This window comes from Aptenodytes patagonicus, chromosome W (assembly GCF_965638725.1).
Source record: "Aptenodytes patagonicus chromosome W, bAptPat1.pri.cur, whole genome shotgun sequence".
NCBI classification, from domain to species: Eukaryota; Metazoa; Chordata; class Aves; order Sphenisciformes; family Spheniscidae; genus Aptenodytes; species Aptenodytes patagonicus.
The window spans coordinates 38,072,340-38,088,690 of record NC_134981.1 but is presented as its reverse complement, the minus strand read 5'-3'; the positions used below and the strand labels follow the sequence as shown (position 1 = coordinate 38,088,690).

At 38.3% G+C, this 16,351-nt stretch overlaps 1 protein-coding gene across 7 annotated transcripts in view; it reads left to right on the top strand.

Annotated features, from left to right (window-relative positions):
- Positions 1–15,329, top strand: part of LOC143171979 (vasculin-like) — a 43,301-nt gene extending 27,972 nt beyond the window's left edge. For 5 of the 7 annotated variants that reach the window (XM_076361163.1, XM_076361165.1, XM_076361166.1 and 2 more), the window contains 7 exons: positions 461–527; positions 4,217–4,401; positions 5,200–5,340; positions 5,832–5,996; positions 9,560–9,744; positions 13,142–13,244; positions 14,381–15,329. In XM_076361163.1, coding sequence (XP_076217278.1) covers positions 461–527; positions 4,217–4,401; positions 5,200–5,340; positions 5,832–5,996; positions 9,560–9,744; positions 13,142–13,244; positions 14,381–14,539 — 1,005 coding nt within the window. In that variant the 3' untranslated portion in view covers positions 14,540–15,329. Of the gene's footprint in view, positions 1–460; positions 528–780; positions 936–4,216; positions 4,402–5,199; positions 5,341–5,831; positions 5,997–9,559; positions 9,745–13,141; positions 13,245–14,380 lie in introns of those variants that run through there. The other 2 variants (XM_076361169.1, XM_076361168.1) reach the window with 2 other exon arrangements.
- The last annotated feature ends 1,022 nt before the right edge of the window (positions 15,330–16,351 follow it).

The window sequence follows — 16,351 nt, the reverse complement described above, 5'->3', positions numbered from 1 at the left end:
TGAAACTATAATTGGGTTCTAAGTTTATTTCATAATATCTTACCACAGTTTACTGTGGCATGTATTAAATTCTACACCTTACTGGAAATCCGAAGTACTGACAAAATGATCTTTCTGCCACTGGCCGTTTGAGGTCCCATGCTTCAACCAAAAATTGTAGGATATAAGGACAAGGGTGAGCTTCCTCTTTGTAGAACCATACATCACTGTGTTTTGCTTTCTCTGGACAGTTCATATAATGGTATTGACTGCTGCTTGAGATGTTTTGTTGGAGAAGAGAAACAAGTGAGCGTTGATCTATTTGGGTTGCAGGGGGAAGTGTCTAGTCTGTCTCCATTTAAAAATCTTTGACAGCAGAGGTCATACTTCCGATATTATTGTGATTCTTTATTTCATTGGTCCCACAATTCAAGACTACTTATTACATTTTATTTTTAATAATGATAAATTTTCCTTTCAGCCATCTTTGAATCCTGAATACGAGAGAACACCAAACCAGAATAAGTCTTTAGCTGCAGGTGTGTGGGGTGAGTATTTCTGATGTTTCTAAATATAAAAATGTAGCAGAGATCTGAAGTTGTTTTATTTGAAACATAGGAATTTTTTTAGAATATTACAAAGATATAGATTGAAATTGAGGAAACTTCAATATTATTACAATGTAAGTATCTTTTTGTTAGAGAGGTGACACTTCTATTTGGATATCAATCTGTTGGTCTATAGATGCAGCCACAACTAGGATTCTTTCCAAGAACAAGTATACGTCTTTTTGAAAAGATGTCAAGAATTTATCTCCCAAGAGGAAATGCGATGAAGGTGGGTCACCTAAACTAGTGATGTGATTGCTAGCTGAAGACTTCGTAAAAGAATGCTCCTGACTGATTGGAGCTGTTGGAAGATCTTGGAGAGAAACCTAGGAGGGCTGGGAAGAGCAGGTTAGTTTGCAGAAATTTAAGGTCTCTTCCTGGAAGCAAATGTCTTAAGCTGTTGGTTGTGTTTATGAATTACTTGTAAGAAAGCCAATCCTGAGAGTGGGCCTTTAACTGAACTGTAGTCTGGGTTTGTTTTCTCATCTCCACCTGATAAATTTGGCTACTGCTTTACAGTTCTGTGGGCTTTAAGTAATGAATTGTTCACTCTAAGAAGGTGGCAACTTTAGACTGCTGTTGTGGTTTAACCCCAGCCGGCAACTAAGCACCACACAGCCGCTCGCTCATTCCCCCCCGGTGGGATGGGGGAGAGAATCGGAAGGGTAAAAGTGAGAAAACTCGTGGGTTGAGATAAAGACAGTTTAATAGGCAAAGCAAAAGCCGCACACGCAAGCAAAGCAAAACAAGGAATTCATTCACTACTTCCCATGGGCAGGCAGGTGTTCAGCCATCTCCAGGAAAGCAGAGCTCCATCATGCGTAACGGTTACTTGGGAAGACAAACGCCATCACTCCAAACATCTCCCGTTTCCTTCTTCTTCCCCCAGCTTTTTATTGCTGAGCATGACGTCATATGGTATGGAATATCCCTTTGGTCAGTTGGGGTCAGCTGTCCCAGCTGTGTCCCCTCCCAACTTCTTGTGCACCCCCAGCCTACTCGCTGGTAGGTGCAACGCTACAGGCTTGGGGAAGAGTGGCTGGAAAGCTGCCTGTCAGAAAAGGACCTGGGGGTGCTGGTTGACAGCTGGCTGAACATGAGCCGGCAGTGTGCCCGGGCGGCCAAGAAGGCCAATGGCATCCTGGCCTGTATCAGAAATAGTGTGGCCAGCAGGAGTAGGGAAGTGATCGTGCCCCTCTACTCGGCCCTGGTGAGGCCGCACCTCGAATACTGTGTTCAGTTTTGGGCCCCTCACTACAAGAAAGACGTTGAGGTGCTGGAGTGTGTCCAGAGAAGGGCAACGAGGCTGGTGAGGGGTCTGGAGAACAAGTCTTATGAGGAGCGGCTGAGGGAACTGGGGTTGTTTAGCCTGGAGAAGAGGAGGCTGAGGGGAGACCTCATCGCTCTCTACAACTACCTGAAAGGAGGTTGTAGCGAGGTGGGTGTCGGTCTCTTCTCCCAAGTAACTAGCGATAGGACGAGAGGAAATGGCCTCAAGTTGCACCAGGGGAGGTTTAGATTGGACGTGAGGAAAAATTTCTTTACTGAAAGAGTGGTTAAACATTGGAACAGGCTGCCCAGGGAAGTGGTGGAGTCCCCATCCCTGGAGGTATTTAAAAGACGTGTAGATGCGGCGCTTAGGGACATGGTTTAGTGGGCATGGTGGTGTTGGGTTGACGGTTGGACTTGATGATCTTAGAGGTCTTTTCCAACCTTAATGATTCTATGATTCTGGTGGGGTAGTGTGAGGAGCAGAAAAGACCTTGACTCTGTGTAAGCACTGCTCAGCAATAACAAAAACATCCCTGTATTATCAACACTGTTTTCAGCACAAGTCCAAAACATAGCCCCACACTAGCTACTCTGAAGAAAGTTAACTCTATCCCAGCCAAAACCAGTACAACTGCAGAGGTTTTAAAGTAAACAACTTGTTCAAAATAAGAACCTTTCTCTTTGAGGAAATAAGTTTAATTAAACATAAAAGCTATAACTTAAACTGTTGTTAATACTGAGGTCTGAAACTTGTTGCTCATTTAAAAAGGTACTTTAATTTGCTGATTCTTTTTTTCATACTTCCCCAGTATGTTTTGCATTCTTAGGTAACACTAGGTGTAGGCCAACCCCTCAACATAAATATCTAATTGCGAAGAACTTTTGCAGGAGCCTAAACAATTGGACTGCTTTCCATTTTTGTGTATTCAGCAGCTTTCACGTGAAAGTCAGGAAATATAGTTATCTTTCAATAAAAGAGTAACAATAGCTAAATTTTACTAACCAAGTTGTGGAAAACTATATAGCAACTTGAGTGTTTTACAACCTTTGCAGCACTATGGCTGCTGCATGATGTGGCTCGATTTGATCTGAAGGAGGGCAAGTTTTCCAGGCTTTCTAGGTATCGCTCTTCACAAGCAAAGGAAGGAACAGGTCTGTTAGCTACATAGATCTGTAAGCTACAGTGCAGCGGCTTGTTACAGCTTACAGCTTGGTATCTTACTTTATTACAGCTCTGCTGTTGCAAGCCTTGTTTTGTAATTGAAAAACTGGAATTAAGGCTATTCTTATTCCCTATTAAAGGAAACTTAATATTCAGGACAAGAGGAATGTTACCATCCCCTTTTAATGACTGTTAAAAACGTATACTTCTGTTAGATTCCATTTTACCTTGTGTATGTGAGATGGGAGCATGCGAGTATTATGAAAAGTCTTTTCATAAAGTTTAATGAGAGCTAAGTATACAGTTATCGCAAATGCTTTGTAACATCTGCCTGCTTAACAAAGCTAAAATCACTTATGCTTTTAAGATAGGTTTTTTTTAAATGTAGGTTATGGTGACTCTGCTTGTGAAGTAGAAATGCTTGCAGAGAGAGGAGATAATCTTGGAAAAGGTTGTTAATGCAGCATTGGAATGCATGTGCAAAAAAAATAATTAGTGGTGTTCACTTTTTGAAAACTTTAGAATGTTTTTAATAGGTGTTCTTTCAAACTGATATGTCAGTTACTTAGTGAGTATGACAGCTGACTGTATGTCTTCAATAAGTGCTCTCTTGAACCTGGAAATGGTGTAAGCTTCAGATGTTCTATTATGCCCATCTGAGGCATAGTGATAGAGAAACTGGTCGTTACCATGGTCTACAGTAGTATGCGTCTCTTCTCTCATCTTTATAGATCCTTGGTGTGGAACATTTGGCTCTAAAATGAGTTGTTAATAAATATGAGTAATTATTCTTTAGTAACCTTAAAGGTAAATATGAAAACCATAATCTCTTTTGAAGTTTAGGTAACTATTAACAACTAATAGTATTTGGATTTTAGATTTGCAAACAAGAACTGTGTAGCTAGCTTCTTTGACTGAAGGATATCTTTATTTTCCGAAAGTAAAATTCCTGCATTGCCAAGTGAAATATTTTGTAAAAGGTGGTTGTGGAAAATGGAACAGAACTTGTGTTTATCCAGGTTTGTACAGTGTGTTATTTGTGGAACTAATACTGGACCAAGCTCCTGATTTATGCCTATGTGCTCTGGACCATATGGCTATCCAGTACCCTATGAACTAGGAACTTAAGAATGTATACACATGCATATATATATATATACACACACATACACACACACTTTTTTTTTCCCCCCAGAGTACCCTTTGAATCCTAAATCTAGATCTCCAAGAATGCTTGTCATTAAAAAGGGCAGTACAAAAGAACTGCAGATATCTGGATTCCCTGTAGTAGGAAGTCTTCATTCACAGCCAGTAAAGAATGGAACTGGCACAAATGTTTATAAAGGATTAGTCCCTAAACCTGCTACTCCACCCGCAAAGGTGAGTCTTGGATACTGGTGGCATGAACAACATGCTGAAAAAAATCATGCTCTAATTCTGAATGTGCTTATTTCACCCCTGAGAGTACTGTTCCTAGAGTATTATGCTTTCAAATCTTGCTAAGTGCAGAACACCCCGAAAGTGAACGGAAACACTTTTTCTCATTTTTCTTTTTAAACTATACTGTAATTGGATCTCTCTTTCTCATTTACCTTTTCTGAGAAGTGCAAGAGTTGTCCAAGGGAGAGTGAAAAGGATGTTTTTAACTTACAGAATAGCAATGCCTTTTGTATATATGGTTTTTAACAGAAGAATAGATACCTAGTGGAGAGCTATAGTTGGCATAAAAGTACCTCCAGAATTTATCCCAATTATTGATATAGATGTGTTTAGTGTCATTCTGGTCCCTCTCCATATGCAACTTTCCATGTTCATCTTTTGATTTTGTTTCAGGAATTTTTCTGTGCTCCTGAGAGCATCTCTGATGGAGCTGTTCTTAACTCTCTTAACATACTACATTAAAAACACTACTTTCAGCTGTTGAAGACTCATATTTTGATTCTTAATACCTCAAATATGAGGGTCTCAATTGTTTGTAAATTTAACTCTCTATAAAAAGTGGTAAACAGTATTTGTGAGAGAAGATAAATTGCTCATAAACAGTCTCTTTTCCACAATAAAACAGGTATTTGCTCTAAATTATGTTTGTAGTTATGATTTGCTTTTGCTTAATCATTTTTCTAAATATTCCTGAAAATAATCCTATTGTAGTTAATGACTCTTTAAATTTTTGTTTAGTCTACACAGTGGAAAAGCCAAGCAAAAGAAAATAAACTTGGGAATCCATTTTCTCATGAATCTGCATATGGTATTGGCAATTTCAGTCCTTTCAAATCAACTGCCAAGGCATTTACTGTATCACAGAATTCAGTGAAAGAGGTAAAGCAATGTCTGTAGTTTTTATCAAATTTTAAATTTGTTTGGTTGGATAACTGGATCAGTAAGTTTTATGCAGAACTATATTAAAGTTAAAAATTTAATTTATTTTTGTGGAAGATAGTGTGGGAGAGAAATACAGAAGGTACATCACTGGCCTTTAAGTACTGCAATATTTGCTTTGTAAGTTTGATTTGGAGTAAAAATGGTGCATTAGGAAGTATAACCTGGTAGGTTTAAACTTCAAAACTGCTAATAGCGTGATATACTTCAGAAGGTCCACTGTTTGTTAGCAGGGCTTCATAAACCTCCATCTCTGGGGTTACATGTAAGAACTATATATACTGAAATACAAATATCTTCCCTCTGCTTTTGACTGTGGATATACATGAAACCTGAAACTACAGGTGCCTGTGAGTCTGTCTTTCATTCAAAGCTTTCTAAATGAATAAACTTCTAATATTCTTTCTTTTTTCTGACCCCCCCTACATTAGTGTAATCGGTCGAATTCGTCATCCCCTATTGACAAAGTTGGTCAGCCTCGTTTAACAAAATTGACAAGAATGCGGACTGATAAGAAGAGTGAATTTTTGAAAGCATTGAAACAAGATAAAGTGGAAGAGGAACGTGAAGACGAGAATCATGCTGGGCAAGAGAAGGTAGTTTTGTTCATACCTATCGTAGATCCAGCAGTAACAGTTCTCAGACTGAACATAAACTACTTTTTTATTTGGCTGTAAACAGCTGTTAAGTCATGGTCTTGGTCTCTAAATGAAGGAAAGGAATTACCTTTTGATGAATTTTAAAAATTTGCTCCAAGTATTACTCTTTCTCCAGTACTTCTTAGTAGTTTCTTTTTTTCTTTCTGCAGTATCTGCTCATACATGTTAGACAGATGTGCCAGAGTTATTTATTATTTTTATTGTTGCTAATGGAAAAACTTGGTTCTGCTTCTCAAACCATTTCCTTTCTAATTAGAGTGTTTAGATAGCCAGAAGTTCTCTATTCTTGGTCTAGTCATAGGGCAGTGGTTTGATTTATGCATATATAAAAACCCTGGTTTTACTTCCTAATTGAGAACTTGGAGGCCTATACTGTGTATAATATTATGTGTCAGTTTTCTTTCAATCTGGATCAGTTTATGCAGTGCTTAGCTGGCACCTGAGAATATTTGTGTCAGTGCTACCAGCCACCAACAAGCCATAAGCATAGTTATCATACGTAGTCCAAGTGAAGATAAGTAATGTATTATTCAGGATGAGGTGATTAAAAGCTGATGTTTGCTGTAAATGAGTGGTTTAAAGTGTAAACAAAGAAAGGCACAAATCACGAATCAGCCAGACAAATAAAATGAGTGGTTTTGAGGAAGGGTTATTCAGATTCAGAGGCATGAAAAAAGAAACAGTGCCAGTGTGCATTTCTCATAAAAGATTGACTTTTCTGACCCTGTTCCTATTTCAGGCAAAATAAAATTTGCTGTAATGGGACTGTACAACTTAGCTGTATGTGTCAGTTGGGAAAGGTCTGCATATTTCCATTAGGCATTTTATGGTTGAGCACCCTGAGATGGGTGTTGGGGGTAATGCTGTTCATGTGTTTAAGAAATACACGAAATTTTGATTTAAGATTAAAAAGATCTTGGGAAACACTGTCTCGAGCTTCAGAATTCTGAACATTAATTTGGTGGGAACTTCTGTTCCTGAAATTGTCTTGAGTTCTTAATATCTTCATGATACTTATGTCAAATGCACTTTGTTGTCCCATTGTGTGGGGATTAATGGCACGGACTCTGGCCGGAGGCAACCAAAGACCTTTATTATACATTAAGCTCTCCTCTTATACAAAACTCAAGTGTTCGTGCACTATCAGCAGCTTACTGATAGGGTACAGCCTTTTGATCACGCGCATCTAGACACAAGCACATAGGCTAGTCTTCTATAAACACAGCAGTTTCTTCTTACTTGTTGTTCTCTTCTCACGGACACAAGGCTCGGTACACAGCAGTTTCTTCTTGTTCTCTTCTCACGGACACAAGGTTCGGTACACAGCAGTTTCTTCTTACTTGTTCTCTTCTCACGGACACAAGGCTCGGTCGTCAAGGTCAAACTCCGCAATGCTTGTCGTCAGGCTGCCTATCCCCACACCATTGTACACAGCTGATTTTCAGAAGCAGTGTATTTGAGGGGGGGAGGGGAGGTTTTTAGTAGTGAAAATTGTAATGTCCTTGGACAGGTATATGTAACACAGCCTGGAGTATTTGTTGGTAAGTGCATGTGTCCTCTTCCATGCCCTTGCTGTTTCACTAACAGGTGTGAAAAGATGTTAAACAAATCATGTAACTAATAGTTGTCCTACTTCCAGCATTCATTTTAATGATCATCAGTAGGAAACATGGTTTGCAACTGAGTGGATAGGGAGATAACCGCGCAACAGACTTCTATGACATGATCCTGTTGATGGAATTTTAAGGCCTGCAGTAACAGATTTCACCTCTGAAATAATGAGGCAAATTGTGATCAGCAGCTGAATCATGCTTGGAAGAAGCTATTTTGCCCTAATATATTAAAATTGTTTAACTTTTTTATGTATTTTCTTTGATAATGAGATGCATTCGTCAGGCGTATGATTTAACAGGTGAATATATGTTTAGTGGGGTACTTGTTCTTAAGAAAGTCTTGCTGAGCATTCTAAAATTTCTGGAGGCAGACAACGCTGAGTGGGAGGGGAATGATGATGATGGTCTTGATCGTGGACTCTGAAGTATGATTTTGTACAAGTGCAGAACTGGCTGATTAAGCGATTGCCTCCTGCTATGGATAAAGCTGTTATATGCCAAGTTTAGGGATTTTGTTGTCAAAAGGGTGTTAGCTAGATAATGTTCATACTCTCCTCTTTGGTTTTGCAGTTGGTAAGACTTCTGAGGCTATTTGGCTCATGGCTAAATAAGAATTACAAGTTGCTGAATGAGTAGAATTAAAAGAAACATCTCTGGTTTATAGGATTAAAGAGCTTTTAATATTTGAGTGAATGTCGTGGTTTAACCTCAGTCAGCAACTGAGCACCACACAGCTGCTCGCTCACTCCGTGCTCCCCCCTGCCCTCTGGTGGGATGGGGGAGAGAATTGGAAGAGTAGAAGTGAGAAAAACTCGTGGGTTGAGATAAAAACAGTTTAATAATTGAAATAAAATAATGAAAACAATAATAATGTAATAATGATAATAATAATATACAAAGCAAATGATGCACAATGCAATTGGTCACCACCCACCGACTGATGCCCAGCCAGTCCCCGAGCAGCGGCCCCCCTCCCGCCAGCTTTCCCCAGTTTATGTACTGAGCATGACATCACATGGTATGGAATGTCCCTTTGGCCAGTTTGGCTGTGCCCCCCTCCCAGCTTCTTGTGCACCTCCAGCCTTCTCAGTCGGTAGAGCATGGGAAGCTGAAAAGTCCTTGACTAGTGTAAGCACTACCTAGCAACAACTAAAACATTGGTGTGTTATCAACATTGTTCTCATCCTAAATCCAAAATACAAAACACAGCACTGTACCAGCTACTAGGAAGGAAATTAACTCTATCCCTGCTGAAACCAGGATAGTGAACTTGAACAGTCTGCTTTCTAAATAAACTTTCTTCCTAGTTCTTATTTCATGGCTTGTTAGTTACAGTTGCTGTAACAGCCTGAGAAGCTTTGTGATGTCTGCATGTGTGTAGGGGAAGCTGTTGTCTGAATTTAAAGAGCAGTATCCAATCTTTTGAACTTGTGGCAGATGAATTTGCTGGTTGAGGTAAGTTTAAACTAAGCAAACTTGAGAACTCTTTTGCTTTCAAACTTCTCCTGACACGCATGGCTCTGATATTTAATTAGGAACCTTGTTTGTTAGTTCAACAGAGAAGTTATTTAAGCTGCCTTTCATACTTATCTTAAAATTCAAACTCCTTATTTCTATATGTTTGAAACTTTGTAGAAAAAAGTTTGAGGCTGAGCATGGGAGTTGCTTTCTACATTACTTGATCAGTGGCATAACTTAAGATTTCTGTAGTATCCAGGTATTGCAAACTCTAGAAGTACGAACAGAATTACCCCCGAAGTAGTATAGAGCATCTCCATTTAAACTTAATTTAAATTAAACAGAATCACTGAATTGCAGCGTTTGCGGACATTTACTTGTGAATGGAATTTACTTTTAAACTTTGTAATATATAATTATTTTTAACAGGATGATGAGTCCTTTAACTTGCATAACAGCAACAGTCCTCATCATGAGAGAGATATAAACCGAAACTTTGAAAATGAAATTCCGCAAGAGAATGGCAATGCTTCAGTTACATCTCAACAGATCATTCGATCTTCAACTTTCCCTCGGGCAGATGTTCTTTCAAGCTCACTTGAGGCAGAGCATAGGTATGTACTTTATTATAATAGAAAGAGTGTTCCTTCATGGTAAGTGAGCATGTCTTAAATTCTTACTAGTTCAGAAGTCAGAATCTGACTAACTTTTAGACATGTACTAATTTAACATGGAATATACTTTGTTTCTACTAGACTTGTGTACTGACATCTTAAACTTGCTTTACGAAAAATTTGATGTATTTCATTATAAAGAAATAAAGCAAACTACAGTGACTTCATCCCCTCTGATTTTGGTCTGTATGTCTAGGAAAAACAATGCATGTAATTGCTATTTGTATTAATAATACTTTAAATGCTGCATCTTATGTAAAACTTCAGTGAGTTTTTCCTCGTTGTTAAAGAAATTAATTATTTCTGTAGCTGACTAGTTGACGCTGTCAGTGATATCAGAAGACAGTGCACTGGAAAGGGAGAAAGTAACTTCAAAAAAGGATTGAAACAATTCTAGTGTCTCATAATAGTAACTGCAGTAGCAACTGGTAGAGATTGAGAATGATACTGCTGGGAAATCACAACTCAGTCTGGAGGTGAGCTTGTCATGAGCTCTGTTAAATTCTTACTGTTTCTGGCAACTACAGAAATGTAGTGATAGATTAGATAATTTTTTTAGTGATAGATTCTATGTATACATTGGACTAGAGAACTTTTCCTTTTGTAGTACCTGCAGAGGAAACTTTCATGACCTCTTATCCCTCATGAGTATGAAAAGTGAAATGCACCCTGCTCTGTTCCTTTGTTTTTTCCACCATTGGCTATGGAGACAGAAATCTTTGGCCGCTAGAGGCTGCTGATGAATATTTTTGACTAGAAGATAGGAGTCAAATCTAACTCTCATTTGTCAATTCAAATGACTTTGGCCTTCATAGGGTTTCTGGGCAAGCATCTTTCCTTGTGGTATCCCAGAGATGCTGTGTCTCTGTACTGTACCAGCCCTTTGGCTGAGACCTCTGCACGCGTGTAGACAGATGTTATGGTAAGACTTTTTGTTGTAAATTGGACTTGAAGTGACCAGCTTAACTCACAGGATGCTTGTGCATACCTAATAACTAAATAGGCATATCTTGTACAAAATATATCTTGGGCTTCCTTTCTGCTGGGGGAGTTTCCAACATGCAGTGATTATGTACTCATCCTGTTGGTGTCAAGTTTGCTAATCTGAAGCTTAACTTTTTTACGTAGTTCACACTTTTAACCATTCTAGAAGCCTAATGTTGCTTTAAAGGGACAGTGGTCCTGCTAACTTTAGATGATATTGCTTAAAAATTAATTAGTTATTGCCCTAAATTTTATTTACGTTAACAGGAGCTATGTAACTATTCACTTTACCATACATAATACTGTTAACAGCTTGCTTGCAGTAAAATTTTCTGACTCCAATTACTGTTGCTAAAAATATAACTATCATTGAACTGCTTTTGGCATTGCATAATGGCAAGTCTTTTTCTATATGTGTACACAAATGCACATATTCTCTTAAAAGAGAGAAGTTTTGGATGACTTGCATATTATTTCTGCTGCTTCCTGAGGATTTTGCTGTTCCTGGCTGTCACATTGTCCAGTTTGTTTAAAAAAGTTAACAGAACAATAATGGAAATGAAAATTACATCCTCTGTAGTGTTTGAACCAATCTCAGTAGTGCTCTCGTGTCCTGCCGCCCCCCCCCCCCCCCAATTCTAGGCTTTTATTATGGTTTTAACAACAGTCATTGGTGTCATTGGTCACCTGCAGTGACACATCTGGTGCATGTTGAAGGGCATTTCTTGTTGACATCTGGCTAAATACCTGGCACATGACATCAACTGTGAGTTCATCTAACTTTCCCGTTTTAGTATATTCACTGTTCTTCAGCTATAAGTGTCAGTTTCTTGTGTCAGTTCTGGCATATACTTTAGAAACATCTTTATTTTTTGTGAAATAGCTTTAACCTCCTTTAACATTTAAGGTCAACAGGTGTGTGGTTTGCCTGAAGAAGGTGCTAATCCTTTTGCAAAAACTTTGTAGCTAGAGAACTTACTGTCTTCATTGTTAAATGTCACAGTATCTTCACCCTCAGATAACCTGTGTTTTCACAGCATCATCACGCTTAAAACCATTTTCTTCCTGCTCAGATACTGCTGTCCCACTTTTGGCACTAGCTAAAACACTTTTATTATTGCATCTTTGGACATCTCAAACTTAGTCATGAGAGGAATCTGTCTCCATTTCTTTTCCTCCTCTCATCCCAAAACTCACTCCTAGTTGTATAGTCTGTCTGTGCTGGAATATCAGCATCTGCCATCAGGTGAGACTCAATTGCAAAGAAGCCTGTCCTGGCTCTGACATTAGCATGTGCTAGAAAAAAGAAACTGTATGAGGCCATTGCATCCTGAATTGTGCTTCTGTCACTGACAATCAGTGCAGCTTCTCCCATGTGTGTTGTCTCCATCTCCAAACTTGATGCAGAAGATACTGTGGGTCTGAGGTGAGGAACCATCTCTGATGTTGGTTCCCATGGAGGAACACCACCAGCATTCCTACACTGCTGCTCCACCAGAGCAGTTATGCAAAGGAGATACATTCTTTGTTTTCCATCTGACAGAGATTTCTTATCTTAAAATGAAGGTACAGTTACTTAGATTCTGCTTTCTTCCTGCTTGAACTTTAGGAATATGATGAATATCATAGTGTAGCCAGGGTTACTTGATTGTACTAAAGTCATTTGCCTTTGATAACTTCTTACACAAATATATTGATGATGGAGGTCGCAGCTTAATGGGCTGTAAAGTCTATAGTCCCAACACCAGATATGCTTTTAAGAGAAATCCTGTGCATCAACAGCTGAACTTGCATATGATCCAAATTCTTTTCTCTTTTGCTTTCTTTATTGCTGCAGTCCTGGAGAGCAGCCATCCAATTGAAACAGAATATGAAAAACTGTCAGCTTTTTTTAGGCTGGTAATGAAGATCCTGAAGTGAGATAATGAGAAATTTGGCTTTTGTGTCCTTATGTTCACTGGATTGGCAGAGAGAGCAGGGTCTATTCTGTATGTGAAACCTGATGGCAGGAAATGTAATACTTGGTATGTGCAAGTGATGGTGTGGATATATGCTTGAAATTAAGAATGTGTTCTATAGATAAAGTATTACTGTTTAATTTTTGCAACCTTTGAAATTAAACATGTAGTGATAAAACAGGGTCATCTGTGAAGGACCTGAGAACTTCTCAACTTCTGTGCTTTATATATCTTTTGTAAGGCTTTTAACCTGCTTTTATGTAAGAGTTTGTTTAAAAAAAATTATGGACTGATTAATCCCTTTATTACAGACCCTTACACATCTACGTAGGCAGAGCTTGAAATGTCTGAGTGTGTGTAGCAAATTCCTTAATGTTGTTCTTTTTATTTTAAAGGTTGTTAAAGGAGATGGGCTGGCAGGAAGACAGTGAAAATGATGAAACATGTGCTCCATTAACAGAGGATGAGATGAGGGAATTCCAAGTCATTAGTGAACAGGTAATGCTAAGTTAATGTTCCATTATGAACTTGTAGGTGGCTACCCTAAATGCCTACCTTTTGAAGGGTATCTCCAGTAATTTTGATGGTTAGGGATGCTGCCATTTCAGCACCCTTTTTCTTTCCCCTCTCTTGCCTCCTTGTGCTTTCAGAAGAATAGTTGCTTTAAAAAGATAGGGGACCAGTGCTTATCGTAGGTAAGGCCTATTCTCAAAATATCAAGGGGAAGGGTAAGGGAGTGGTTCTGAGTAGTTTCAGCATTGCTGGTAGTAGAATTGCACAGGCTTTCCAGCTCCTCAGCTTAGCCTGAAGAAAGGGAATTTTCTTTCAAGGTTTTTATGCAGCTTCCTTGGCTTTTCCAAAATCTGAATTTTCTCTGTTGGAAATTGAGGGACGCTTAATTCACTAGTAACAAAGTCTGAAAAGGCAATCTAGACTTTATTATTATTATTATTATTATTAGTTTTTTATATACCTGATGGGGTCAGTGAGAGAGGGGCTGGAAGGGAGAATCTTGCATAATGTTAAATCTGAACGTTTGATATTTCCATAAGTCTAGTCACACAGGTGCTAATTAGAGCATTTGGAATATTAAACTCTTAAATGCTTGGCTTATTGCCCAGCTTCTGCACTATGTATGGAAATGCAGTAATTCCTTTCTTATAGAATAAGTTGTTTCTTCCTCTCCACTGTCTTTGACTTTCCAACTGCATCAGGTAGACAGACTGGGATACCCATTCCTTCCTGCTGCTTCTCTTCCTGGGTCCCTTCCTCACTGTAGACCCTGCCCTTCTTAGCACAGGTGTTTGCAGCAGACTGTGGAAAAAGGGACTGCATCACAGGAGAGACCATGTGGGAGGGATCACTGGGGCAAGATGTCTGAGGAAGTGGGTGAGAAGAGGGTAAGCTCTTGTTCACTGCAGGAGCTTAGTTTAGCACAGTTGGAGGCTCTTGGATGCAGGTAGCTGGCCCAGAAGTGAAGGTGCCCAGGTGAATTTTCCTTTGTGTGTATATATAGATCCACTGCACGACCTATTTTAATGTAGCCCATAGATGATGTAGAGAATGCTGAAATGCAACAGATTGTTGTGTTTAGCTTTTTCTTTCTCTGAATACATCTTGTTTTCTCATTTCAGTTACAAAAAAATGGCCTTCGGAAAAATGGCATTTTGAAAAATGGCCTCATCTATGATTTTAAATTTAGCCCCTGGAAAAACAGCACTTTCAAACCTGCTCTGGAGAATGAGGATTCTGAGACGAGCAGCAGTGATACATCAGATGATGATGATGTGTGAAGATTTCTGTAACATCTGTAGAAGCTTGTTTTGATCTCATGAAAGTTTGGGGATGTATTGTGCAAAAAAATTTTCTAATTTATGTAGTAACATACCCCGTTAGAGGAAGAATGATGGGACTTCTCTCTGAAGAAAGCAAGGAATGTTGTGTTGAACATTACTATAATTTCTTTGCAAACAAATGTTGTAGAATGAGGACTTGGGTTGACCAAGCATTGACTTTCTTCATCACTGCAGCATTTCTGACTAGCAATGTGACAATGTAACAAATCAGACTTCCTCATTTAATAATAAAACCGAAAAGAATTGTGTAATGTCTTGAAAAGCTTCTGTCTTAATATGTCCAAGTCTATTAGGAAAAAAGGGCAGCTTGACGCAGTGTTTTGCTTGCCAAGTCATTTCTTTCTTACAATGGAAATCCTTGAGTCCACTTTGTACGCAAAAAGGGCAATGTAGCATGTTGGCTAAAATGAGCAAAGTGCACTAAAACTCTTTTCCTTAATTGATCTGTTGTACTGTTCTGCTTCTTCCACACATAACTGTTCTTTAGCTATTTGTAGTGTAGTCATCATTATTAACGGCAAAAAAACCTGATGTTTTGGTTCTAAATTTCTAGAACTAACCTAAATTGAAAGCTTTATGTGGGGTATTGCAAGACCCAGTATTCTCACAGTGAACACATTTCTTGTGGGGAAAATAAGCACTTTGTTTTTACTATTCATGTGCAGGAAAAATAATTACACTGACTGGATTTGTCCGCTACATGGAAAATAAACTGATTTACAGAGTATTGTCTCAGTGCATAGCATCAAGGGTATTGTTTTAAAATCTAGTAAGTTTTGTTTGCATTTATATTAAATGTACTCTGGCAGCAGTGACTGCATTTCAGAATTAGTTAAAAATGTTTTTATCACCAGATCTTGCTTTTATAGCAGTAGAAGTATATTCAATAAGCACCTGTTTTGCTTACTTTGTGTCAAACTTTTTTCTTTATAATCACACATTTAAAAACTAATATTTGTAGTTTTATTTGGTTCATTTTAGTTCTTTAAATATTTTCCACAGGGTTGTACAAACTATGTAGCATTAATTCATAAGCACAACTGCTCTTGGTGATGTCACATACATTTATAACATAGCTTATATATAGACATTCCTCCTTCAAAATATTTTTGAATTGCACTACTACTTATAGTAAGTAATTTGCAATTTAAAACTCTAAAGCAAAAATATTTATAAAGCTGAGATTTTGTCCATGTTTAACTTCTTTAGGGAAAGACATTTTTTATAAGGTGGCATCTAACAATTTTTGGCCAAAGGTGGTGTGTGGGGTGTTTTGGGGTGTTTTTTTTGGGGGGTGGGGGGTGGGTGGGTTGGTGTCTGTGTGTTTTGTTTTGTGGGTTTTTTCTTTTTGGTGTGTGTGGTGTGGGTTGTGTGGTGGGTTTTTTGGGTTTGTGTCTTGTTTTTTTTTCTGTGGGTTTTTTGTGGTTTTTTTTTTTTTAGTTTAAACAGGTTTCTATTCAAGAGGTCAGGTTTTTTTTCTTGGAACAGGCATGCAAATGTTGGTGTAGTTAATTTTGGCACAATGTATTGAAATATACCACTTGTCTAAACTTAAGAGGATAAAAATGTTTCTTTTTTTAAAGAGAAAGCTGCTGTATTGGTAATGAAGTATTTCCTACTTGTATACCTTACTTTTCTCTTTCCCCTCTCCTGCAGTTTTTTTAACTAACTTTGACACCTTGGTGTAGTTTATTCTCTTTTTGGTTGTCATATCCTATCAACAGAATCTTCTGCCTATCATAGTTACTT